A 26,123-nucleotide genomic window follows, 5' to 3' on the forward strand; every position below is an offset into this window, starting at 1 on the left:
AGCCTCTTTCCAAGTGTGGAAAGTAATTCTTTTTTTTTTTTTTAAATAACTCTTGACTGTATTATCAGAATTTTAGGACAAAAGCTTGGACTCTGGCAGTTCTAACTAGCCAGGCTCTTAGACCCATCCCAATATATCAATTAAAGAGATGAGTGTCTTAGTTACTTTTTTATGGCTGTGATAAAACACCATGACCAAGACAGCTTGTAGAAGGATTTGGGGTTTACAGTTCCAGAGGGCTAAGAGTCCCTTCCCATCATAGCGGGGAGGGGTGACAGCAGGCAGGCATGGCAGTGGAGCTGGAAGCGGAGAGCTGAGGGCTCACGTCTCTAACAGTGAACAGGAAACAGAGAGAGTGAATTTGAAATGGAAAGTCTGTGGAAAACTCAAAGCCCGCCCCAGTGACATACTTCCTCCAGAAAGGCCACAACTTCTAGGCCTCTGCAAATAGACTTCAACTGGGCAGCAAGTATTCAAATGTCTAGAACTATGCAGGTCATCTCATTCAAACCAACACAAGCAATGGGGAAAAGCAAAGACACTTATAATCGACGCGGTTTATTGGAAAGAGGAGTAAGTTAAGGAGTGCAGTGAAATTGAGTTTGTCTTCAGAGTCTGACGTAAGCTCCAGATTAGCGGTTCTCAACCCTGGGGGTCGCAACACCCTTGTGGGTCAAAGGAACTTTTCACAAGGGTTGCCTAAGACCATCAGAAAACACAGATATTTACATTATGATTCATGACTAGCAAAATTACAGTTATGAAGTAGCAACGAAAATAATTTTATGGTTGGGGGGTCATCACAACACGAGGAACTGTATTGAAAGGTCACAGCAATAGGAAGGCCAGAACCAAATGCTTTAGATTTAAACGGGAAGAACTGAGACAATAGGCAAGATGCACGCATAACGAAGCCGTCTTGGACTAGGTGAGTTCTGGTTCTGCAAAGTGGCCTGAAGAAGTGATTGTTTTCAAAGCCTGAGGAAGCAACCTGGATTCATGAGCACTCCTGCTTCAGGGAACAACCTTATTACCAGAGAGATTGCCCCCATTTGATTAGTTATCTGACTGGAGCACATTTTAGGGGACTTGAAGGGGCATTTAACAACTGATTAAAAGATGACTAACTAAACAAGATAGATACAAAATGAAGGGAGAGACTCTGGGCTTTTATTCTGCTTTTAATTATCTTGTGAGGCCAAGTGAGGAATCGAGCCTTAAAAAAAAAAAAATCAAAAGTAGTTTCCAAAGCCTGTAATAATTGAACCTCTTCTCCCCCTTTTTTTTTTTTTGTTTTTCGAGACAGGTTTTCTCTGTGCAGCTTTGCGCCTTTTCCTGGAACTCACTTGGTAGCCCAGGCTGGCCTCGAACTCACAGAGATCCGCCTGGCTCTGCCTCCCGAGTGCTGGGATTAAAGGCGTGCGCCACCACCGCCCGGCCTCTTCTCCCTTTTAAGGAGGGTTTGTTAGGGATTGAATTTAGGGCCTTATTGTTTTGTTTGTTAGATTTTTTTTCCCCCCACTTTTCTGGTCGTTTTTGTTTTTTAGATAAAGCTATTGCTATGTAGGCCTCATTGGCCTGAAACTCAGCTTGTAAACCAGGCTGATCTCAGACTTGCAGTGATCCCTCTGCTTTCTGAGTGCTGGGATTACAAGCCTGGGTCCCTACACCCATCTGGGCCTTGATTTTGTTAGGAATGCACTCCAGCTGAAATGCACCCATACTACAGCACTTGGGAGGCTGAAGCAGGAGGCTTGGCCTAAGTTCCAGGACAGCCTGGGGCTAGAGAGTGAGAGCCTGTCTCAGAAAATAAAACAAAATAAACCACTGTACTCTTAGAATGCTTCTATTTTAGTGGGAGTTTCGAATTAACTGTTTGATTTCCTTTTCTGTTGTTACTGTCTTTTATCATAGCAGTTTGAACACAGTGCTAGGAAAGTACTCTAGGTAAGTACTCTATCACCAAGTACCCCAGTACTCCTTTTTTTTTTTTTTTCTGTCCTTGAACTCACAGAGACCCACCTGCCTCTGTCTCCCAAGTGCTGGGATCAAAGGCACGCACCACGACACCTGGCTGCCCTGGTGTTTTGACACAAATTTCTAGTCTCATAGAGTTTATATTCTAGTTATTTATTGGGATACACTAAAAATGATGAGTAAGTAAAAGTCTTTGAAAGTGTAAACTAGCTCAAAATAATTTAATTTAAAAAGGTGTATAGTAGCTTAGTAATTTTTGCAAGGATCAATTGAAAAGATGCTGGTGCACATTTATATCCGTTAAAGTACTTTACACTCTGTGAACCTCTCCAAATTCAGGCTAAACTGTTCACACACAGCATAAATTTATCTGTTATCAGCTGGCCTTGTCCTTAATTACACAAGGACAATGAGCAATGAACTGTCAACTAGATTATGGCCTCTTTAAAGGAGACAAGAACTCAGTTGGCACCTCACCTCTGTCCCACCGTTGGGAGAAACACAGCACAAATTCCAATTCAATGATTTCCTAAATGTGGTCTTCGGACCAGCTGCATTAGAATTACTCAAGAGGGCATGTTATCAGGTCCCTACCCCATGACTACTAAACGAGAATCTCTTTGGAATTTGGAATTTAACAAATGTTGAGAGCATACTAAATTTGATAGTCACAAAAAATGGTTTGGTTGTGTTGGTGTATGGGATTGGAGAACTCTGGCAACTAAGGAAAACGTTCCTGAAAAGCAAAACCCACGCTGTGTAAGAGAGGTTGGGGGGGGGTTGGGGCTGTTCGCCGTATTCCCTCGATGACAAAAATGGTGACTACGTCCCATCTCTCACACTACCAACATCCCACTACGGCCATGATAATCTGCCTGCCCGGCAGTTTCTGCCATTTGACTGCTGCCTGGGCTACAAGATACCACCCTTCCTGCACGACCCAGGTTACCACGCCAGGCCCTAAGGCAGAGAAGGGGTACCGGTTTCCGTTGCCAGTACCCAAGATGGCGACACGAACGACGCCACCACGAAAGCCACATGCTCCGTGCTCCGCCTCGGCCCCCCTTAGGGCTCACTGGACTTTTGCAAGTCACCGTGGGAACCCTCAAGGATGGAACTGCGGGCTCCGGCGGCAACACTACTTTCTCTGCCTTAAAAGACCTTACTCCCAGGCACACAACACACCAGAAGCGCCTAACTCATAACACCGCCCGCCTTCGACGCGCGGCGGAGGGGTTCAGCACGCCGGACACTAGGGCCTTCGCCCCACTCATTGGCGGGCCCATACCGCGGGGCGGGTCTGCACATTCATTGGACCGTTCTCCACGTCAGTCTCGGGAAAACGGGGCCAAGGAGGCGGGGACACGCTCGGCTATTGGGTTCTCTTTGCTGTCAATCAAGACGACATCCGGTGACGGAGGCAGTTTCGGCTCGCTGATTGGAGCAACTGTTTCTGGGGTGGCCGCGGAGGGCGGGTTTCCGAGTGCAGTGGAAGGAGGGGGCGGGGAGGGAAGCCGAGGCTGGGCGCTCCAGGCCGGCCGGAGGTGGCGGCGGCGGCGGCGTTGGCGGCGGCGAGGCCGGGACTCGGGCTGAGGGCCTGCTGTGGCGGCAGCGGCGGACTGCGACCTCAGCAGTGGGTACCTGACACATTCCCTTTCCTGACGAAGAGAGCCGAGGCGCAACAGGGCCGAGGCTCGTGGGATGAGGGGCGGCGAGCCGGGATTGAGGGACCGGAGGCAGGAACGGGGGAGGCCAAGCGGAGTCCTAGTCCGACTCGGGCCCCGGACATGGCAGGAGCGAAACGCGAGACCGAAAAGAGCGTGTTCCTGGGTGGGCTGGACTGCGAAGGGCCGAGGGCACGGGAGGGCGTGGTGAGGCCGGCCTGGGGAGTGGGGTGGGGCTTCGGGAGCAGAGGGCGGGCTGAGGCGGCGCACTTTAAAGGGTGGGTCAAGGCCCGGAGAGGAGCACTTGTCGCTTGGTGTCCCCGAAAGCTCCGAGCCGAGGCGCCGACAGTGGGCATGGCAGCTTGGTCCCAGCCAGACTCGGGTATGGAGCGGGGTGGGAGCGGACTCGGGCCAGGGTGCTCTCTGGCCTTCTTGGCTTTGAAGAACTTTGTCCGCTCTCTCGAACTCCGTTGGCACTTGGGACGTTTTAGTAATGAATTGCGTGAGGACGGGCGGCTTATCAGAAGCAGGCCTGTTTACTCAACCGAATGAGGGGGTTTGTGGGGGTGGGGGGGTGCCTCGTGCCGGTAGATCCCACTTCACCTTTGGAGGGAAGTGGAGAGTGGGTTACAACCGAGTTAGGTGGTTTATGAGGTTAATGGAAGCTCAGAAGTAGAAACCAGAAACAGAAAGGCAAATTTACCTTCTCCCCACTTGGCAGCTTAGACTGAGAACTTGGCCATAGCCGCCTTCTTTGGCCCAGAAGGTCATGCAAATAAAGATAAAACCTGTGAATTCAAATTCTGGATGGAGCAGGGGCCCACCCTCCTCCACTGGTCTCCACTACCTTTTCTCCCCTTTTTTTTATTTTGCCGTACTGGGATTGAACCTAGGACCTCTAACTAGGCACCAGTGGTCTGTGTCTCCCCTTTAAGTTTTTTTTTCCTCCTTTACTATTGAAACGGTCTCATTATTGTGTCCAGACTGGGCTAATGCTTCTGCTCCTTATGGTTCAGCTTTTTGTGTGGCCTGTGCTGTTTGGCTAGTCTTTTATTTATTTATTTATTTTTAACGCAAATATGGTAGGAAAGGGAAATTTCAAAGTCGGAAAAACAAAAAGGCATATTTCTTTGTGTGAGATGGGGGCCTGAACTTTCCCCTCTACTTTTCACAGGTCTCCCATCAATAATCTCTCCCACCCCTTTAGAGTTGGAAGGGACAATGACATGGGAAACCAACTTTTTTTTTTTCCGAGATAGGAAATGGGCTTCTCGTGCTAAAATTAGAAACTGGGTAATGTGTTCTGTTGAGAGTGTTGGTAAATTAGACAAAGTAAAGATATTTTGAGTGCTGTGTGCAGTGTCTGCTTCTTCAAAGAGAGCTACTTTTAAAAAGAATAGAAAATTATAGTATTTAGTAACTTGAGAGTGGGCCTCTCCTTCCTTCCCTAGTTGGTACAACAGGTTTGGCTTGGTTTTTCCATGTAAAAGTAGCCTTTTAATGTGTTGCCTACCTTCCCCCTGAAGGTTCTTACCCTGAGCATGATGTAAAGAGCATGGAATCTTACCTCGTTGCTCTTGTGATTCCCATTTCAGGTTTCTCTGGAAACCCCCCTGGTAAGTGCAGAGGAGGCGGGACACTCTGACCCAAGACAAAGACCTGTAGCTCCAGCCAAAGAAAATAAACCCTAGGAAGGAGAAAGAAGGAAGGAAAGAAAGAAATCCACTCACCAGCTGTTCCTGTGAACAGCCTACAGTGGGGTCTCCACAGAGGACAGCCGATGTGAGTGGGAGCTGACTGGATGTGGACTGGAGACAGTAAGTTGAGAGGGCCTTGAGGGCCTGGACTGGGTTAGTAACAGCTGAACTTTAGAGGTGAGGTGTCAAGAAGGCAAGAGTGAATGCGGTCTGGAGTGTGGCTTTCGCTCCACAGGGAGTGCTTTCCTCTGGGGCCATCAGGGAGCTCAGCCCCTGTGTTGTGCCAGGGTAGGGTACAGGGTCTCCTACTGAGGAGGGTAACCTGCTGGCTGGAGTGGCAGAGCAGTGGCCTTGATTTGTCTTGTGGAAGATTTAAAAACAAAAAAGCATAAACATTCTGGTCCTTCAGCAATGCTTTCTCTGAAGAAATACTTAACGGAAGGACTTCTCCAGTTCACCATTCTGCTGAGTCTGATTGGGGTTCGGGTGGACGTGGATACTTACCTGACCTCACAGCTCCCCCCACTCCGGGAGATCATCCTGGGGCCCAGCTCTGCCTATACTCAGACCCAGTTCCACAACCTGAGGAATACCTTGGATGGCTATGGGATCCACCCCAAGAGCATAGACCTGGACAATTACTTCACTGCCCGGCGACTCCTCAGTCAGGTGAGGGCCCTGGATAGGTTCCAGGTGCCTACCACTGAGGTAAATGCTTGGTTGGTTCACCGGGACCCGGAGGGGTCTGTCTCTGGCAGCCAGCCCAACTCAGGCCTCGCCCTCGAGAGTTCCAGTGGCCTCCAAGACGTGACAGGCCCAGACAACGGGGTGAGAGAAAGTGAAACGGAGCAGGGATTCAGTGAAGATTTGGAAGATTTGGGGGCTGTGGCCCCTCCTGTCGGTGGAGACTTAACTAAAGAGGTTAGTGGCCCTGTGGTCGTGGGTGGGCCTGGGTGTTGGGAAGGAGTGGGCTGGTTCTGGAGGCTTGTTGACGCCACTCTGAGCCCTTGGGGTCCAGGGTTTGGACCTCTGGCACTGCTTGGATAGGAATGGGCTGAATTGTCTGACTTCAGGGTTGGGAGCTGCATTTCCATGTTTTGAACCATTGACCCACCTCTGAGTGTACTGTCAGGGCAGGGTGGTTCCTAGAACATACCAGGGTTTTTACCACTTAGATCTCAATGTGACTGCTGGAGGCTTTAGATGGGGGAGGGCAGTGTTATGATGGGCTTTGATCGAGTGTATGTTGTTACTAAGACACATACTACGTGGCCTATTTTGCACCCTAAAGTTCTCCATTGCGGTTAGGCCTGTGTCGTAAACTCCCTTTAACTCTCCTGGGCTTGAGCCAAGGGGTAGACTTGGATAGTTATTCTTGGCCAGGAGAGCCAAGGCGCCCATTCTTTGCTAAAGGCCCACTATGGGGAGTAGAGCAGAAAAGCCTGGGAACTAGACTAGAACTGTACTCTTCCCAGGTCAGCGTGTTCTGAGTTGTTAGAGGTGATCTTTAGCTCCTGGCACAGGGCTGACAAACTTCAGGGTAGAAAAGGATTCAGTTCCTTTCCTTTAATGATGCAGATGGCTACTGCTGCCTCTGTCTGACCTAGGTAATGAAACAGCCTTGACTTGCCCCAAGCCCTAGGAGCTCAAAAAGACCCACTGCACTGGCCCGATTAATGTGAAAGGTTGGCTAGCTGCAGAGCTCGACTCTTGCCCATCATCTCAGACCACACTTTGTCTCCCTTTCGTTATCTCAGTTGTCTTATTAGTGACTGACAGAGAATATGGCTTGTATTAGGTCCATGGTCCTCATTTAGGGGTGATTTTGATTTTGATTTATTGTCACAGCTGTGGGGAGGGTTGCTACTGGCACCTGAGAGGCAAGGCAGGGATGCGGCTGACTGTCTTAAACAGCACAGGGCAGCCTCAGACTACATAGTCACTGAGATTGGGAAAGCCACTCAGATCAGCTAGCTCTTACTGGATCTGTGTGAGAAAAACTGGGATTGTCTGATCATGGAAGTCAGGAGCATGGCTGACTTTTTTTTTTTTTTTTTTTTTTTTGTGCCTATCAGGGCCTTTTGTCTTATATCCTTAAAATTTTATATTTATGAGATGATCTGGCCGGCTTGGATCTTGCTATATAGACCAGGGTAACCTTGAACTTGTGACTTTCTCTTGCCTCTACCTCTGCCTCTCCTAAATGCTGGGATTTCAGGCATGTCCCACCGTGTTTGGCAGTGTCTTAGGTTCTTGCGGTGTCACTTGAACTTCACCTTTTTCTGCTTCTCTTATCCTGTCTTTCAAATGGGCTTCTGAAGTCCAGTGATCTGAAGAAACCTATTCCTGCCCCAAATGGCATGGGACGGTCTTCTCCTGAGAACCGTACAGGGTTTAGCACTGATAATGGCCTTCAGGGAGTTTTCCGGGGATATAGAATGTTTGAGATGTAACTGGGTGTGTTTGGGCAGAATGGGATGGAGTTTGGTATCTGCTTTGCTGTTTCTTGGTCATAAGGTTGTTTTCCTTGACCCCAGGCCTTTACCACTCCCTTTGGGAAGTTGAGTGGGTCATGCCTGAGGGACCTAGGCTGGGGAGGAGGGAAGGGAGGATTATGATGTGCCTAGAACAACATTTCCTCAGTAACTCAGGGATAAAAATACCCAGGTCCAGAGCATGTGACAGGCACTGCTGGAGCTGGTATTATCGCTGGGGTGGTAGTGCTCCCTGCTGCCAGGCCTGTTCGATGGACAGCCATAGCTTAGGTCCTTGTCAGGGATAGGATTCCCCTCCAGGTTGGCACCCTTCCCAGAGCAAGGGGTGGCCTGTTTACAGCTCTTCCCTGGGCAAGAAGCAGGCTGTAACCAAGGGAGGACACCCTGTCTCTCTGGCCTGACCTTAGGCTCTGGGGGAGTCGTGGGGAGGAGAAAGCTGTTTCCCCTGGGAAAGCAGCAGTTCAGGAGGCACACGTGTAATTTCAAGTCCCAATTCTGCCAGGTTTACCCCCACCCCTGCCAGGATTGATCTAGTCGGGGTCGGACACCAAATGCTTTTTTTCCCCTTCTTGATCCTCCATCCTCACCACAAATTGTTCTTTGAAAAAGCTAAAATGAAAGGGGGGTAACTGGCATATTTGGGGCCAGGATGGTGCCCAGCACCTGTCTCTCTAAGGCTAGGCTTCAGAATTGTTTGTCCCCCACCTTTTGTCAGGGGCTGGGCCTGGCCTGCACTGACATGCCGTATGTATGTACTGATGGCTTTCCCTTTCCTCCGGTCTGGCCTGTTTGAGGGTGACCAAGCTCTGGGCCCTGTTGGTTTTTTTTTTTTTTTTTTTTGGCTTGGGAGCCCTGGGTTCCTGCCCAGCCTGGCTTGTGATCCCTAGCCTTGAGGACTGGCCACAACCTTCTTAAGGAATGGGAAAACTCCTTCCACTTCCCAGCAAAGAATTTAGTTTCTTAGTGAAGCTTCTGGAGGAGTGTCTGCCCAGTCACAGGAGTGGGCTGGAGAGCAAGATGCGACAGGAGGGAGGGAGGAGAGTGGCACCCCTTCCCCCCGGACTCTCTTACTGCACCACCCCGGCTGATTGACTGGGCTGGGTGGGGCTGCCCGCCCCTGGGTGCATCTCCTCAAGGAGACGGAGGCGGCCCAGGGATGGGCCGGCTCCTTGCGGCAGCTTCTCCAGCTGCCCTGGTGCAGAGATTGGCTCCCTTCTGCAGCTAGGTAACAGGCGGTGGGAGGGGATTGGCTCCTTCCGCATCTCCAGCGGAGACTTGGGGGAGGAGATTGGCTCCCGGCGCAGCCTAGGTAACGACAGTGGGCGGGGATTGGCTCTTTCCGCAGCCCCAGCTGCTGACCTGGGGGAGGGGATTGGCTCTCTGCAGCCTCAGCAGTGACCTGCGGGGTGGGAGGGGGAGGGGATTGGCTCCTTGCGGCAGCCTAGGTAACAAGTTTGAGGGGCGTGGGGAGGGGGAGAGGGAGGAGCGGGAGGACAGGCCCAGGAGGTAGCTCGCTTTCCTCTGCAGCGTGAGCACGGAGCATGGGGTGGGAGTCCCGACTCACTGCAGCCTCTGCGGTGAGCTTAGGGTGGGGGCTGCTGGGCGCCTGAGTGGAACTGGGGTTGTGAGGTGGGAGGGGGCTGCTCCAGGATGGAGGAAGGGGGCTGGGCTGGGCCGCCCAGGCAGCAGCACGGGCGGGGCACCTTCCTCGGGCCCCTCGGAGCTACCAAGGGGCCACCCTTCCAGCCTGGTGTGCTTCCTGCAAGCCACGAGCTCCTTGCAGCCCCCTGTCCGGCTTACCGGCACCGGCTGCCCTGGGGCTCCTCTCGCAGACCATGACCCGCCTGGATCGCAGCTCTCACAGTGGTGGGGGCCATGCCAAAGACAGGCCACTTAACTCTTGGCTGGCTGGTCACCGGGTGGCCCAGCCCCCCTCTGCTCCTGGGTCCAGGGCTTCTGTTCAGGTTGGTGTATGGTGGGAGACTCAAGGGAGAGGTATATGTGGGAGGTCTTAGGGGTCTTAGGATGGAGTAGGTGGTGATAGGAAAGTACCGTCCCTGCTTGGGGGTACAGAGGTGGGTCTGGTCTAAAGATACTTTTCAATGGAAAGTGTGTGCTTTTAAATCTCTAAATGGAAGGCAACACTTGAGGGTCTCTTCAGGCTTCTTGGGAAGACTCCTAAAGGGAGGGGTATATATAGGAAATCCAAATGACTCTATTGGGGTTCTGTGCTGATGTCAGTGGGGGTGGCAGTTGGTGCAGGAACTGTCTAGGAGCCACAGAACAAAGTGGAAGGAGGCATTTTCATGTCCAAGGTTGCAGGCAGAGCTCAGCAATGATGAGAGTTATGTCCTTGAGTGGGTTGACTGATGGGGAGCTGGTGAGTCCTGGGGTGTGGTATGGGAGGGAGGGATGGAGGTAGCATTGGTGTAAGGGAATACAGTGAGATTGGCCTGAGCAGGGGTGGAGTGTGTAGTGGGGATCATCTGACTGTCTGAGGTTCCCTTGGGAATGAGGCAGCTTGCTGGGATCAGTTGAATTCTGTCACGGATGGATCTTGAGGTGAGGCTGGGCCTTTAATAGTTGTGGATGTTCAAGCTTACTCCAGCTGTCAGCCGGTGAAGGGGAATGGCTGTAGGAAGGGCTGGAGACAGCCTGTCGCTGTCATTGGTTGCATCAGGTGGTTGGAAATGCAGGGATTTTCCTCTCCAGGCCACCCCACCCCTTTATGCAAATGCAGTGGCACCACAGGCTGATGCAAGCCTGGTCACTGCTAAGCAATTCCACAGGGCACTTTGCCCTTGCTTGCGGGAGTCAGGCAGTCTGTTTGCAGGGTCTCCTACTCCTAAAATGAGAGGGCTCTCTTGCTTCCTCCTCTTCCTTATTAGAGGTGATGGAGCCCTGCTCTTTAGCCTGGGTGTGACTCTGGCCCACATCCTAAACCTGAAGACCTGTGTGGCGCTAGATATGTTAGTAGTTTTTACTAATGACTCTTTTTGGTGGAAGATTGCCTGGGAATGGACGAATGATGCCTTACTGGTCAGAGGAAGCAAGGGAGAAAGGCTGACAGGCACGGGCCTGGGTAGAGCCCCACCCAGGACTAACTGGAATGTCACTAGGTGGGACCTCTGAGGGGGTAGGACAGGGAGCTCCCCCCTGGAGCGGGGGGGCTTCTTGAAAGCTAAAGTCATCTTGGTCTGTCTTTCAGGATATAGATCTGATTGACATCCTTTGGCGACAGGATATTGATCTGGGGGCTGGGCGTGAGGTTTTTGACTACAGTCATCGCCAGAAGGAGCAGGATGTGGATAAGGAACTACAAGATGGAGGAGAACGAGAGGACACCTGGGCAGGCGAGAGCGCGGAAGCTCTGGCCCGAGACCTGCTAGTAGATGGAGAGACTGGGGAGAGCTTCCCTGCACAGGTATTGCTGCCTCCGATACTGGTCTCCGCTCTCCCCGCCCCCCAGACACACCAGGCTGGAGCTCTTCCAGAAAACTTGCTCTGGAGGAGAGTTGTGTCTTTGCTGTGGACCTGATTGTGTTTTGGCATGGGGTCTATAAAGGCACAGTGACTGGGTGACGGGAGTGGGGAGGGGAGGAGCAATGGACTCAGGAGCACCAGGTCTTGGCAGTATACATTGCAGACAGGCTAAGTGTCTAGCATCTTAGGACACTTCTGTCATCCCTGCTCTTGTCCCTGGGAGTATGGGATGAAGGTCCACCATTCAGAATGGCTGGAATACTGCAGACCTACAGCGGTTCTTGGGAAGAGGTATCAGTCCTAGATAGCCAGGACCCAGGCCAGTCGGACTTATAGTTGCTGTTGCCACAGGTGCCTGGTGGGGAGGGTCCTTGGAAAAGTGTCTTAGGCTGCTGGAGGTCACCTGCCCCTTTGGAGAGAATGCTGAGGTGAGCAGGACCAGAGAGCCCACTGAGCAGATAGCACAACCCGTACAACACCCCCCTGAGCTGCAGGGCCAGCTCTTGATTCTGGCCTAAGCTGCTGGGGGTGAGTTCAGAGAAAGAGACGGGGGGCCAGATGGTAGTCGCTAGTGAGAGAGCAAAAGGGGGTCTCCCCACGGTAAAGCCTGTGCTCTGCCTCAGTTCCCAGCAGACGTTCCCAGCATCGCAGAAGCAGTGCCTAGTGAGAGCGAGTCCCCCACCCTTCAGAACAGCCTTCTATCTCCTCTTCTGACGGGGACAGAGTCACCATTTGATTTGGAACAGCAGTGGCAAGATCTCATGTCCATCATGGAAATGCAGGTAGGATTGTCAGAAAAGCACAGGCTGCAGGGTTCTGTGTCGGTGTCCCAGCATGTAGTCATGGGCCCCCTGTAGAGACATTTGGGAGGGGTGACTGCAGGTGTCCCTTGGGGTTGGGCGGGATTGAGCTATAACTCGGTACGGAGCCTTCCAAAGCATGGCCTGTCTTTGAGTTGCACCTTCTCTCCGTTAGGCAGACAGGCAGACGGCTGCCACTCTCACTGCTTTATCGCCATTGCTGTCCCCCGTGGCCTGCCAGTCTCTACCTAGCCCTTTGTTGTTTTCTTTTTTACAGTGCTAGGGATGGAGCCCAGGGTACCTGTGAGGCACGAGATCTACCAGAGTTCCCTTAGCCCTCAGTTGTTCAGTGTGGGCAGTGGAAGGTCAGAAATGTCACTCCAAGACAGGGGGATCTAGCCACACACGATTAGGAGCTGGTCAGTCCTGCATTAGGGTGAAGGAACCCCTTGTGCTAAGCCTACTGGTCCAAGCTAGGAGCTTTGCTGTCCAGTTTCTTGCTCTTTTGCCCAGGGAGCTGTGCTTCAGTCAGGGGCCTGCAGGGTGTGAGTTTGCTCCTTTTGAATGCTGGTATAATTCTCCATCCCTTCCAGGCTATGGAAGTGAATACATCAGCAAGTGAAATTCTGTACAGTGCCCCTCCTGGAGACCCTCTTAGCACCAACTACAGCCTTGCGCCCAACACTCCTATCAATCAGAATGTCAGCCTGCATCAGGCATCCCTGGGTGGCTGCAGCCAGGACTTCTCCCTCTTCAGCCCCGAGGTGGAGAGCCTACCTGTGGCCAGCAGCTCCACCCTGCTTCCACTCGTCCCCAGCAACTCTACCAGCCTCAACTCCACCTTTGGCTCTACCAACCTAGCAGGGCTTTTCTTTCCATCCCAGCTCAATGGCACAACCAATGACACATCAGGCCCTGAGCTGCCTGACCCCCTGGGGGGCCTGTTAGATGAAGCCATGCTGGATGAAATCAGCCTGATGGACCTGGCCATTGAGGAGGGCTTCAACCCGGTGCAGGCCTCCCAGCTTGAGGAGGAGTTTGACTCTGACTCAGGCCTCTCCTTGGACTCCAGCCATAGCCCTTCCTCCCTGAGCAGCTCTGAAGGCAGCTCTTCTTCCTCTTCTTCCACCTCCTCCTCCTCTTCTGCTTCCTCCTCTGCCTCTTCTTCCTTTTCTGAGGAAGGTGCTGTCGGTTACAGCTCTGACTCGGAGACGCTAGATCTAGAAGAGGCTGAGGGTGCCGTGGGTTACCAGCCGGAATACTCCAAGTTCTGCCGCATGAGCTACCAGGATCCTTCTCAGCTCTCTTGCCTTCCCTACTTAGAGCATGTGGGCCACAATCACACCTACAATATGGCACCCAGTGCCCTTGACTCTGCTGATCTACCACCACCTAGCACCCTCAAGAAAGGTAGCAAAGAAAAGCAGGCTGACTTCCTGGACAAGCAGATGAGCCGAGATGAGCACAGAGCCCGAGCCATGAAGATCCCATTCACCAATGACAAAATCATCAACCTACCCGTAGAGGAATTCAATGAGCTGCTGTCCAAATACCAGCTGAGCGAGGCCCAGCTGAGCCTCATCCGGGACATCCGGCGCCGGGGCAAGAACAAGATGGCTGCACAGAACTGCCGCAAGCGCAAGCTGGACACCATCCTGAACCTAGAACGTGATGTGGAGGACTTGCAGCGAGACAAGGCCCGGTTGCTCCGAGAAAAGGTAGAGTTCCTGCGGTCACTGCGACAGATGAAGCAGAAGGTCCAGAGCTTATACCAGGAGGTGTTTGGGCGGCTGCGGGATGAGAACGGGAGGCCCTACTCACCCAGTCAGTATGCGCTTCAGTATGCTGGGGATGGCAGTGTCCTCCTCATCCCTCGCACGATGGCTGACCAGCAGGCCCGGCGACAGGAGAGAAAGCCAAAGGACCGGAGGAAGTGAGCCAGGGGAGGCAGGGGGTGGACGCTCACTAAGACAGAAACTGGAGAAGGGCTGGGCCTGGACCTAACATTGGGGACTTAAATGCCTTCTTATCCAATATATCTTCTCAGATGGGATGACTGCGGGTCAGTGCACAGAAGAGGCGGGCGCGGGCGCTGTCTGGCTTAGCTTCCCCACTGGGAGTGGGTGGAAATGACCAGACTATTTGAGTGATTGGGGTCCCCAGCCTACTCCCTTCTTTCTCCTGAGGGAAGGGTGGTATTGGCATGCTGGAGGTAGAGGGGCTGTGTGGAGTGAAAGGGAAAAGGAGGACTTGGGAGAACAGAGAAAGTAGTGGAAAGTCTCATTCCTGGAAGGAGAAAAGGAAGGAGATCCCCTAAAATCAAAGCAGTCAGAAAAAGCAGAGGGACTGTTAAGGGCCTTGGCCAGCATTCCAGGCAGTGAGTGTGACCCCAGTGGGCCTAAGTGAAGTCTCTGGAATGGAAACACAGACATGGTGGGGCCGTGGAAGGGCTTTTTAACTGTTTCTTGAACTCTGTCATCCCTGAAGGGGAAGAAGCTCTTGGATGGCACCTATATTGTTTTAGTTACTTAAACGGAGAGCTGTGGGGGACCCAACACTGACTTGTTTTCAGGCCAGAGGAGGGCAGAGGGTATAGACAGTGATAAAGAGGCCTGTGTTGCAGCAGCCCCAACATCAAGCATGTCACTCACTGCCCTGCCACAGCCCCCTCCCTCCCTAGCCACCACCTAAGAGCCTGCATGGAAATGCTGTTCTCTTCCCACTCTCCCCCTTTTGTGGTACCCACCCTCACTAGCTGCCTAGAGCTCTCTGGAGTGGGGTGCTACTCTGGCAGTACCCGGAACCTGGCCTACAGCTTCCTCTGCAGGGGCTGAACAGAAGCAAGGTGATGGTGTGGAGGGAGAAGCCAGCTCAGTGGCCTCTAGGCACTGTTCAGCACAACATTGGGAAGTGATCTTCCCTCAGGCCCCTCTGCCTACTAACACCTGGCCTTGTCACTGGGGGAAAACGAAAACCTATAAACCCCAGCAACAAAACCTAGTCCTCTTAGACTTTCTTGCGCTTTGATTTTTTTAGGGCGTGTGCCCTGTTTCACTTATAGGGCCTAGGATGCTTGTGTTGAGTAAGAAGAAGATGCCCCAATATTCAAAGCTGCTAAATGTTCTCTTTGCCATAAAGACTCCGTGTAACTGTGTAAACACTTGGGATTTTTCTCCTCTGTCCCGAGGTCTTGTCTTGTTTTCTTTTTTGGGTTTCTTTCTAGGAAAATGAGAAATGCATGAAAGGGCTGGAGATGCCCCTCCACTAGGCTTTCAGCTTCAGGCAGCTGCTTCACAGCCTGGTTAGCCTGGGCTCCTGAAGGACAGCCCTGGGGAGGCAGGGAGGGCAGCAGCACCAAGGTAGTAGCCAGATGGTTCCAGGATCACAGTGTCTTTTTTTTTTTTTTTTTTTTTTCCGGTCACTTGCCACTGCCGCGTCCCCTCCCCCCCAATCCTGGTCAGCTCTGGAGTACTGTCTGCCCCCCAACTAGCAGGGGTGAGTCAGGGGGAAGTACTGATTCCCCTCCCTGTGCAGGAAGGGGTTTCCTAACTGAGCAATAGGGATAGAAAGCGTGAACCTGGGAGTGCTTTTTATAAATTATTTTCCTTGTAGATTTTATTTTTAATTTATCTCTGTGACCTGCCAGGGAGAGGAGAGAGAGAAATGCTGTGAGCACATGACAAAATAAAATCAAATAAAATGGATGATTCAGCTTAAGTGCAGTTTTTCTCCCCCTTCCCCATTTTGAATTCAGATGAGAGTCCAGGAAACAGGCCCTGTAGGGGAAGATTGGCCATTGTGTGGTTCAGGTAGAGTTCCCGTGGGAAGGTGGGTGGAGGCTGACAAAGACAAAGGAACATTGCATTGAACTCCCATGCAGGTGCTGCGGACACTTCCTGCTTTATCAGTTGAGATTTCTCAAAGGAAGGAGTCTGCACTTTTTTTTTTCCTTTTTGGCTTTCCATTCTTTGAAGAGGTGGTATCATCTAGCTCTTACCTGTCCACTTGCTACATTTTTAAAGCTTGACAATTCTGTTAATTTCTTTAGTAGCTTTACCTGCTGGAGAGATACAGAGCACTGGACTGGAGTCGTGATTTGAAAATTTGTGAAATCAGTCGGGTGGGGATGCACGCCTTTAATCCCAGCAGTCGGTTGGCAGAGGCAGGTGGATCTCTACAGAGTGAATTCCAGGACAGCCAGGGCTACACAAAGAAACCCTGTCTTGGAAATACACCCCACCCCACCCCCGCACTCCAGTATTAACCCATTGACCTAAGACAGTAGAAGAGGTGGCAGCAGACAGGAGACCCGGCCTTAGTTTTGACCAGCTCATCTCTGCAGTGGGACATTGGGTGGCCATGCTTTCAGAAAGCTTGCTTTGTCTCGGTTCAGCAGTCAGTCCCTAAACTTCACCCAAAAGATTTTTCCAGGCTTACTCTTTTTTTTTTTTTTTTGGTTTTTTGAGACAGGGTTTCTCAGTGTTGTTTTGGTGCCTGTCCTGGATCTCGCTCTGTAGACCAGGCTGGCCTTGAACTCACAGAGATCCACCTGGCTCTGCCTCCCGAGTGCTGGGATTAAAAGCGTGCGCCACCACTGCCCGACCCACGGTTTACTCTTAGACCAATCCACGATATCAAACTGTTCAGCATGGGTCTGTCTCATCAGTGAAGCAGAGGCTTTTTCAGTATTTGAAAAGAAATTAGCCTCTGTGAATAGTGGATACGCACCTATAATCCCAGCACTTGAGCTGATAAGGTAGGAGGGTTGCAAATTTGAGGCCAGCCTGGGTCATATAGTGAGACCCTGTAACTGTAATGTGTAACTGGAACACGTAGTTATTAGTTTGGTGGCTGCCTCTCTAAAGCCCACTTTCCCAGCCAGGCATAGAAACATTTAACATTTTTAATTTTTATGTTGTATGGACGTCTTGTTTCATGTATATCTGTGTATCACATGTGTGCCTGGTGGCTCACAAAGGCCAGAGAGGGCATTGGATTCCTTGGAAGGGTTGTGAGCTGCTGTGTGGATGGAACCCCGATCCTATGCAAGGGCAGCATTCTTTTTTTTTTCTTTTTTTTAAAGACAGGGTTTCTCTGTAGCCTCCACTGTCCTGGAACTCAGAGATCCGAATGTCTCTGCCCCGAGTGCTGGGAGAAAGGTATGCGCTACTGCCAAGCTAACAAGCAAGTGTTCTTAACCACTGAGCCATCTCCAGCCACAGGTCTTTCCCAGATGGCCTCCAACCCATGGCATTCCTCCTGCCTTAGTCTCCCAAGTGCTAGGATTCCAGTCATGGATTACAACTCCTGACCAGGTATGGAAATTCTGTAGCAGAATCCTTACAGCCTAGCGTTGGGTGTGGTTAAATCTGCTTTTCCTGTTATCGATCCATGTGGTTAAGTGAGGAGTCCCCACAAACTGACTTGTCATTTTATCGATGTACGATGATGAACCAGCACCTTTAACCCTTTTTCTTCCTCACATGGCAGTACCTTGCCTCTGGTTTTGAAATTTGCAATTGCACATGAACATTTAGGGACCCGGTGTGTCCATGAGATAAGGAGTTCAGGTCTAGCCCGTTTTTCTAGAGCTGCTTTTGAAAGGTCCTGTCTGACCGCACTGGTTAAAAAAAACAGAGCACACAAGTTGTCTCCAGAATGTCGGCACAGAGCTTGTTAAAAAAAAAGTGGTTTATTAATTTATTTTTTGAGACATGGTCTTACTGTGTAGTTCTGGCTGGCTTAGAACTCACTATGTAGACCAGGATGGCCTTGAACTCAAAGCTCTGGTTGCCTCTGCCTCCTGAGTATTGGGATTAAAAAAGGTGTGTACTACCATGTCTGGCATAAAATAAAATAAAATAAGAATTTATTTATTTATTTAGATAGATATTTATATAGCCCAGGCTGGCCTCAAACTCATGGCTGTCCTTCTGACAGAGCCTCCTGAGTGCTGGGATTATTGGTGTATGCCACCATGCCTTTTTTTTCCTGATTTTTTTTCTATATTAAATATACATATATATTGTGTGTGCAGGTGCCCATGGAAGACAAAAGGGGGTCAGATGCCCTGGAGTCAGTCACAGGTTCTAGGAATTGAACTCAGGTCTTCTAGAAGAGCAAGCAAGGACTTTTAACTTTATTTATTTATTTTGGGTTTTTCGAGACAGGGTTTCTCTGTGTAGCTTTGGAGCCTGTCCTAGAACTCGGTCTGCAGACCAGGCTGTCCTCGAACTCACAGAGATCTGCCTGCCTCTGCCTCCCGAGTGCTGGGATTAAAATTGTGTGCCTGGCTATGTTCATCCATTTCTGCAACCCCCGACCCCAGGACTGTTTTTTATGTAGCCTAAGCTAGCCTCAAACTTTGTAGAGAGCCAAGAATGATCTTGAACTTCTGATCCTCCTGTCTCCTGACCTGGCTTATGGAGTGCTTAGGCTCAAACCTTGGTCTTCGTGTATATATATATATATATATATATATATATATAGTAGGCAAACCCTTTACCAACTGAGTCACGTTCCTAGTCCACATAGTCTCTACTTTCTGTTTCAATATAAGTTTGAAACCACTGGCCATCTCTTCCAGTCCTCAGATATGAGCCGATGTAGTAACTAGTATTTGAAACAGTGGACTACTGTGCCAGTGCCAGGCCTCAAAGTTGGCCAGCCTAACCTTAGACTATGCGAACAAAAAATAAGGCAGGCTTGGTTAAAGTCAAACTACAATTTAAAAATCCATTTGGGGCCAGGCACATGGGCGCACACCTTTAATCCCAACATTTGGGAGGCAGAGGCAGGTAGATCTCTTGAGTTTGAGGCCAGCCTGGTCTATATACATAGCAAGTTTTAGATAGTCAGTGCTGCTGGGCGGCGGTGGCGCACACCTTTAATCTCAGCATTCGGGAGGCAGAGCCAGGCGGAATCTCTGTGAGTTCGAGGCCAGCCTGGTCTACAGAGCAAGATCCAGGACAGGCACCAAAACTACAAAGAAAACCCGTGTCTCGAAAAAACAAAAACAAGAAAACAAAACAAAAACAATAATAATAATAATAGATAGCCAGTGCTATACAGCATAACCCTGTCTCAAAAAAAAAAAGTAGGTAAAATTGATTTTGGGGTCCCTGAAGAGAGGGCTCAGTAGGGAAGAACACTTGCTGCTATTCTAGAGGACCTGATTTGGCTTCTAACATCCATATCATGTAGCTCAACAACTACCTGTAATTCCAGCTCCAGGGGAACTGGCGTCTCTCGGTACCCTCAAACATGGTGCACACACACACATACACATAAATTAAAAACAAATCTTAAAACAACTTGCTGGGCATGGTAGTGCACATGTTTAACTGGAACACTTAGAGGCAGAGGCAGGAGGATCTCTGTGAGTGGAGGCCAGCCTGGTCTACTACATACTCTGTCTCAAAACAACAATAAAGTGATTTTGGGAAGCAATGGCTTTGGTACTATTATAAACTACCATACACCAAAAAGAACGTAATGCAAACTCAGGCTTTTAATACAAAACAAAACCCATAGGGCTGGGGTGTAGATCACTGGCGGAGTACTTAGCTAGCACACATAAGGCCCTGAGTTTGATTCCAAGTATTGAAAACACAGGAAAAAAAAATACCAACACATAGTCGAAACTTACCATTTTGGCCTTGCTTTTCTGCCTAACAAAGCAAACAGGCTTGCCCCTGTGGAGAGAGGCCAATTGTACTTTTCATCTCAGCAGGAAGATTTTATTTCATTTGCTTTCATCATTTAGCAGGAAATTGACAGGACCACTACTTACTAAAGGAGATGGACTTAAAACAACTGGTAAGGAGGTAGTAACTTGGAGAATATTCCAGTAGTGTAGATGTACAGATCTGAAGGGACTGCTACTGAGTCCAACACTAGAATGATTCTACCTAATAGTTGTTGCACAGTGCTGGCCTGAGTGGTTACTTGTAGCCAAGTCCCACATAACGACTACGTTTGTCAGTGATGTGCTGCAAGTACTGTACAGCCTAGGTGTGTACCAGGCTATACCATACGGGTTGGTCTAAGTGGTTCTTAATATCTGGGTGGTGACCCCTTGAGTTTGTCAGGTGACCCTTTCATAGGGTTTGCCTAAGACCATTGGAAAACATTTACGTTATGACTCACAATGGCAAAATTACAGTTATGAAGTAGCAATGGAAATAATTTTATGGTTGGGGGTCACCACCATAGGGAACCACATAAAAAGGGTGGCAGCATTAGGAAGGTTGAGAACCACTGGCCTAAGTAATGCTCAGTGTGCTCGCATAACTGAAATCACTTGATACTTTACTTATAAAGTGTCTTGATTGGCTTATATTCAAGTTCGGAGGAAATCTGGATGTGATGACATTGTAATCCCAGCACTTGGGAGGCCGAGGCAGAATTGTTGAGTTCCAGGACATACACAGGGAGGAAAAAGCTAAGTGTGTATTTCAGAATTCTAGCCGCAAATGATTCTGTAGCAGCAATTTCTCTTACTTCCTCTTTCATTATGAATGCTTTGTAATGCAGATCCAGTGTCACAAGGGACTGTTAAGATGTGCTAGGCACACAGGCAAACACCAGATTGTCAAAGGTTAACATCAAAATGAGCATAGGAAGCCGGAGATGTGGCTCCTTTGGTGGAGTCCGACATGAAAGCCCCAGGTTTCAGCCCCAGCACTGCATGATCCAGGGGTAGGGCAGTCTTCTAGCCCCAGTACTTGGGGGATGGCAACAAGATTCATTATTAGTTCATTGCCCATGCTACATAAAACCCCATCTCTTAACAACAAAGCCTTTAAATAGGACTGACTGGCGAAGCTGTAGAATCTAGCATTCTATTTAGATGATGGTTCTTGCCTGTAATTTGAGTACTCAGCAGGTTGAGGCAAGATTGCCATTGTTAGTTCAAGGCCAGCTTGAGCTATAATGGTTAGTTCCAGACTAGACAAATGAGAGCCTGTCTTTAGAAAAAAAAGGCCAAGTGTGGTGGCACACACTTACTTTAGAGGCAGAGACAGGCCTTGTCTGTATAATGAGTTCCAGTACGACCAGGGCTACATAGACCTTTTCCAAAACAAAAAACAAGGATTATCAAGATGACTGCTCAGTGGGTAAGGGTGTTATGATCTGAGTGAGCTTGATCCTTGGGACCCTCATGGTGGAGGGAGTACCCACTCCTGCCAGCTGTTCTCTGATCTCCACACAACACCATGGCGTATGTATGCCCCCCCACCTCATAAATAAAGCAAGGGACTGGGGAAATAACTTTACTATAGTAAAGTGCTTGCCCCTCAAGCATGAGGATCTGATTGATCCCTCAACATCCATGAAAAAGCTGGTGACATAAGGCCTGTAAACCTAGTACTTGGAGAGGTGGAAGAAGGAGGATCAGGAGTTCAAGGACATTTTCAGCTACCAAGTAAATTCTTATGAGATCATGTCTTTTTTTTTTTTTTTTTTTTTGGTTTTTCAAGACAGGGTTTCTCTGTGTAGCTTTGTGCCTTTCCTGGAACTCACTTGGTAGCCCAGGCTGGCCTCGAACTCACAGAGATCCGCCTGGCTCTGCCTCCCGAGTGCTGGGATTAAAGGCGTGTGCCACCACGCCCGGCTCGAGATCATGTCTTTTTTTTTTTTTTTTTTTTAAAGATTTATTTATTTATTACATATACAGCATGTATGACTGCAGGTCAGAAGAGGGCACCAGATCTCATTACAGATGGTTGTGAGCCACCATGTGGTTGCTGGGAATTGAACTCAGGACCTCTGGAAGAGCAGGCAGTGCTCTTAACCTCTGAGCCATCTCTCCAGCCCGAGATCATGTCTTAAAAAGTAGGGGCAGGGGCTGGAGAGATGGCTCATCAGTTAACAGCACTGGCTGCTCTTCCAGAGGTCCTGAGTTCAATTCCCAGCAACCATATGGTGGCTCACAACCATCTGTAATGAGATCTGGTGCCCTCTTCTGACATAAAAGAATACATGCAGATAGAACACTCAATACAGAAAATTAAAAAATTAGCTGCTAAAAAATTAAATTGGTAGATTTTTGCCTTTGCAAATCGGAGTACTTGAAAGTCAGCGGCAGAGAGGTTTCAAGGCTGGAGAGATGGCTCAGTTGAGAAAGCACTTGCCCCACAAACCACAAAAGACACCCTGCTTCAGTAAAATAAAGTGGACACATCAATCTCTAGCCTTCAGACACGTGCACACTCCTACACGTGCAAACATCCACACATGAAAGAAAGGACTTCCAAGTGTTTCTGTGGCCACTGCATAGTTCACTTACAATATTAACAAATTTAACTGAAGTCAGGGGGAAGAGCCAGATTGTAACAGGCTCTGACAGTTACAGGACACCAAGATACTGGTATGTGGCCCACACTTGTAATCCCAGCACCTACCAGGCTAAGGCATGATGAGAGTTCAGTAGTAACTTGGGTGACTTAGTGAGACCCTATCTAGAAAGAGAAAAGGCTGGCGATAGGGCTCAGTTGGGAAAACACTTGGCGAATGCACAGGCCTTAGGTTCAGTTCCCCATACAGTGAAAACAAACGGAAGCAGACAACCCCATTGCCATATTAACAAGTTCCGGGTCCATGATGGTGAGATTTCATAGAAGCCATCTATCATTTATGTATGTGTCTATGTGTATGCACACGTGTTGGGTTGCCTGTGGAGATCAGAAGAGGACATTGGTTCCCTGGGGCTATATTATGTGTGGAAGGACGTGGGTGACGGGAACCCAGCTCCAGTCCTTTGTAAGAGCAGCAAGCATTCTTAACTGCTGGGCCGTCTCCCCAACTTTGTTGTACCTACTTATAATTAACAATTTTGCATGTGCATCTACAACAATCACTTAAGACAATTTTACTCTTAAACTTTTTACCTGGAAATGTGCTAATTGGTCTTTAGAAAATTGTCAGTAATCTCAGCACTTGGAAGGCAGATCTGAGTTTGAGGCCAGCCTGCGCTACACAGATGAGACCTTGTCCCAAGACTGGAAAAAGAAAATTGTCAGTGAACACAGTTTGTGCTGCATGCACATCTTCAGTGTCTTCCCTGAAGGAGCATGGCAAGATCATTTTTTTTCCAGATGAAGTTTTCTGTGTAGCCCTGGCTGATGGAACTGAAGAGATCCATCCGCCTGCCTCTGCCCAAGTGCTGGGATTAAAAGTGTGCTCCACCACTGCCTCATGGGAAGATTATTATTTTTTAAAGATTTTATTTAGTTAGTTGTGTTTTTTTGAGACAGGTTTGTCTCTGTGCAACAGCCCTAGCTGTCCTGGAACTAACTCTGTAGACCAGGCTGGTCTTGAACTCACAGAGATCCGCCTGCCTCTGCCTCCTGAGTGCTGGGATTAAAGGCATGCGCCACCACGTAATTTTAAATTATGTGTCTGTGTGTGGGTATATACACCTGAGTGTAGGTACCAGCAGAGGCAAAAATGAGTGTTGGATCCCCTGAAGCTGTAGTTACAGCACCTGACTTGGGTGCTGGGAACTGAACCTGGGTCTTCTTCAAGAGCAGTATATGCTTTTAACCACTAAGCCATCTCTCCAGCCCATGACAAGGTTTTTCCACAGGTCAAGAATGCTAGAAATTCCTGTGAAGTTGGTTCCAAGGGTTAAAAATAGAACCAGTTTTGGTTGTGAGCCTAGGCACTTAACTGCTGAGCCATAGCAGTTAGGAGTACTGGCTGCTCTTCCAGGGGACCTGGGTTCAATTCCTAGCACCCATAAGACAGCTCACAACTGTCTGTAACTCCTGTTCCAGGGGATCTGACACCCTCACACAGACACATATGCAGGCAGTGTACCAATGCACATAAAATACAAATAATTTTTAAGAAAGTAGAAACGAACAGCTGCTTATTTGGGATGTATCAAGGCTGATGTCTCAGTTTAGTGCACCTGATAGTACAGGACAAAACGCCTGTACCCATCTCAGCCAAACTCAGTTGTTACAGACCTCTGTGTTGCCGTACCTACCTACAATGACAGAGACCTCTGTACAGAAGGACTTCATGACCAGGTAAGTAAGATTTCCTAGTTTCTCTTTACTTACATCCCTCCAAAACTTCCCCTAGGGCACTTTGAAAACAGCATCTACATGTTTATCTCAATGGAATTATCCTCTTTTCACTGAACAAGGATCCCAGTCTTAAGAATTGGGGCTGGAGAGATGGCTCAATGATTAAGAGCATTTACTACTCTTGCAGAGAACCAGGATTCTGTTAACCTCTACACATGATGACTGACAATCATCCTTAACTCCAGGTGGAAAGCTGATGCTTTCTTCTGAATTCTGTGGGCACCAGGCATGCATTTGGTATACAAACATACATGCAGACAAAACACTCATAAAACAAAAACACACCTTAAGGAAAAAAAAAAAAAAGGGTACTCGGCGGTGGTGGCTCGTTTTTAATCCCAGCACTTGGGAGGCAGAAGCAAGCAGATCTCTGAGTTTCTGAGTTTGAGGCTAGCGTAGTCTATAGAGTGAGTTCCAGGACAGCCAGGAATACACAGAGAAACCCAGTCTCGAAAAACAAAACAAAAAAGGGGAAAAAAAGGTAAAGATCCGAGGTAAGAAGATTTAAGTCTTCAAGGCCGGCCTGGGCTGGGCTACATAGTGAGACTCTTTGTAAACAAATCCTAAAACTAAATAAAATGACAGGCAGGGAGTGTGGGGACTTAAGAGATGGTTCATTAGTTAAGAGCACACACAGCTGGAAGACAGGCTCAGTTCCGAGCACCCACATGGCAGCTCACTGTAACTCCGGTTCCAGCTGATCGAATGACCTCTTCTGACCTTGGTAGGCATGTGGTGCAGACATAACGTGCAACCAAAACACTCATAAGTAAACAACAGAGTCTGTACTGTTCTTGCAGAGGATCTAAGTACAGGTCCCAGCACTCAAGCAGCTCAAAACTGCCTGGAACTCTAGCTCCAAGGGAAGCCAGGCACCAACCGGCACTCATGTACACACACAGCCACACAGAAACATACATAATTAAAAGACAAGATCACACAAAGTTTTTTAAACCAGCCTAGTCTACGTAGGGAGTTCCAGGCCAGCCATGGAGTGAGACTTTGTTCTCTAACACAAAACAACAACAAAAAACAGCCAAGAATCCAACTGCCCTTGTGACACATGCCTGTAACCCTAGCACTTGGGGGAACTAAGGCAAGAGGGTCGGTCACCTTGAGGTCAAGGTGATTGAGCTAAACAGGAAGTTTCAGACTAGCCTGAGTTAGAGTAAACCCTGTCTTAAAACACATAAGCAAGTGCTAGTGAGATGGCTTGGTGCATAAAACACAGCAAGCAATCTGAGCCTGGTTCCCTGAACCCAACTCCACAGAGCTGTCCTGACTTTTAACATGTATGTGTACATACTAATTAGTACTAAAACAAAACAGGGCTGGAGAGATGGCACGGTGGGTAAGAACACTGGCTATTCTTCCAGAGGACCCTGGTGTGATTCCTCGCACCAACACTACATGGGCCACATCAGCTTGTATCACATGTTCTCTTCTGGTCTCCAGACACTGGACCCACAAGTGGTGCACAGACATACATGCAGGCAAAACATCATACAATAAGATAATAAAATAATTAAAAGCAACAAAGATCTATTCCTACTTGGGCTCCAGAATTATAGGCAGAAGAAAACGTCATCAAGAAGACAGATGACAGACTGGGTGGTGGTGGTGGTGGTACACTAGGGAGGCAGAGGCAGGCGGATCTCTGTGAGCTCGAAGTTAGCCTGGTCTACAGAGTGAGTTCCAGGACAGCCAGGGCTACACAGAGAAACTGTCTCAAAAAACAAAAATAAACAAACAAACAAAAAACCCCAAAGAGATGATGGATGACATTCAATCCGGTATTTAAAACATAGTGTCAATCCCTAAAACCTTCTGGAGTTGATTTCTGCTAATGCTATCCAACTGATTAAGCTAGTTCATAAAATGTCTATTTTCAAGTGGGAAGTGTTCTCAG

The 26,123-nt window shown here is 49.1% G+C and overlaps 1 protein-coding gene across 5 annotated transcripts; it reads left to right on the forward strand.

The window, feature by feature from the left end:
- The first annotated feature begins 3,481 nt into the window (after positions 1–3,481).
- On the forward strand, positions 3,482–15,820 carry Nfe2l1 (NFE2 like bZIP transcription factor 1). 5 transcript variants are annotated; one of them, XM_052756886.1, is made up of 5 exons: positions 3,482–3,610; positions 5,237–6,259; positions 11,042–11,257; positions 11,940–12,098; positions 12,710–15,820. In XM_052756886.1, exons 2-5 carry the CDS (start codon positions 5,750–5,752, stop codon positions 14,051–14,053), a joined length of 2,229 nt encoding a protein of 742 aa, XP_052612846.1. In that variant the 5' UTR covers positions 3,482–3,610; positions 5,237–5,749; the 3' UTR covers positions 14,054–15,820. The 5 variants fall into 5 exon arrangements, with proteins under 5 accessions (XP_052612846.1, XP_052612847.1, XP_052612848.1 ...); XM_052756887.1 differs by having other exon boundaries at positions 3,503–3,614; XM_052756888.1 differs by lacking the exon at positions 3,482–3,610 and adding an exon at positions 3,913–4,023.
- Positions 15,821–26,123: the final 10,303 nt, after the last annotated feature.

The sequence above is a fragment of the Peromyscus californicus genome, unplaced genomic scaffold (genome assembly GCF_007827085.1).
Source record: "Peromyscus californicus insignis strain IS unplaced genomic scaffold, ASM782708v3 Scaffold_3__1_contigs__length_106647218, whole genome shotgun sequence".
NCBI lineage: Eukaryota > Metazoa > Chordata > Mammalia > Rodentia > Cricetidae > Peromyscus > Peromyscus californicus.

Coding starts and splice junctions, on each gene's coding strand:
- Nfe2l1 (XM_052756886.1), top strand. CDS start 5,750: ATGCTTTCTCTGAAGAAATACTTAACGGAAGGACTTCTCCAGTTCACC. Junction 6,260..11,041: donor GTGGAGACTTAACTAAAGAG/GTTAGTGGCCCT, acceptor TCTGTCTTTCAG/GATATAGATCTGATTGACAT. Junction 12,099..12,709: donor TGTCCATCATGGAAATGCAG/GTAGGATTGTCA, acceptor CATCCCTTCCAG/GCTATGGAAGTGAATACATC.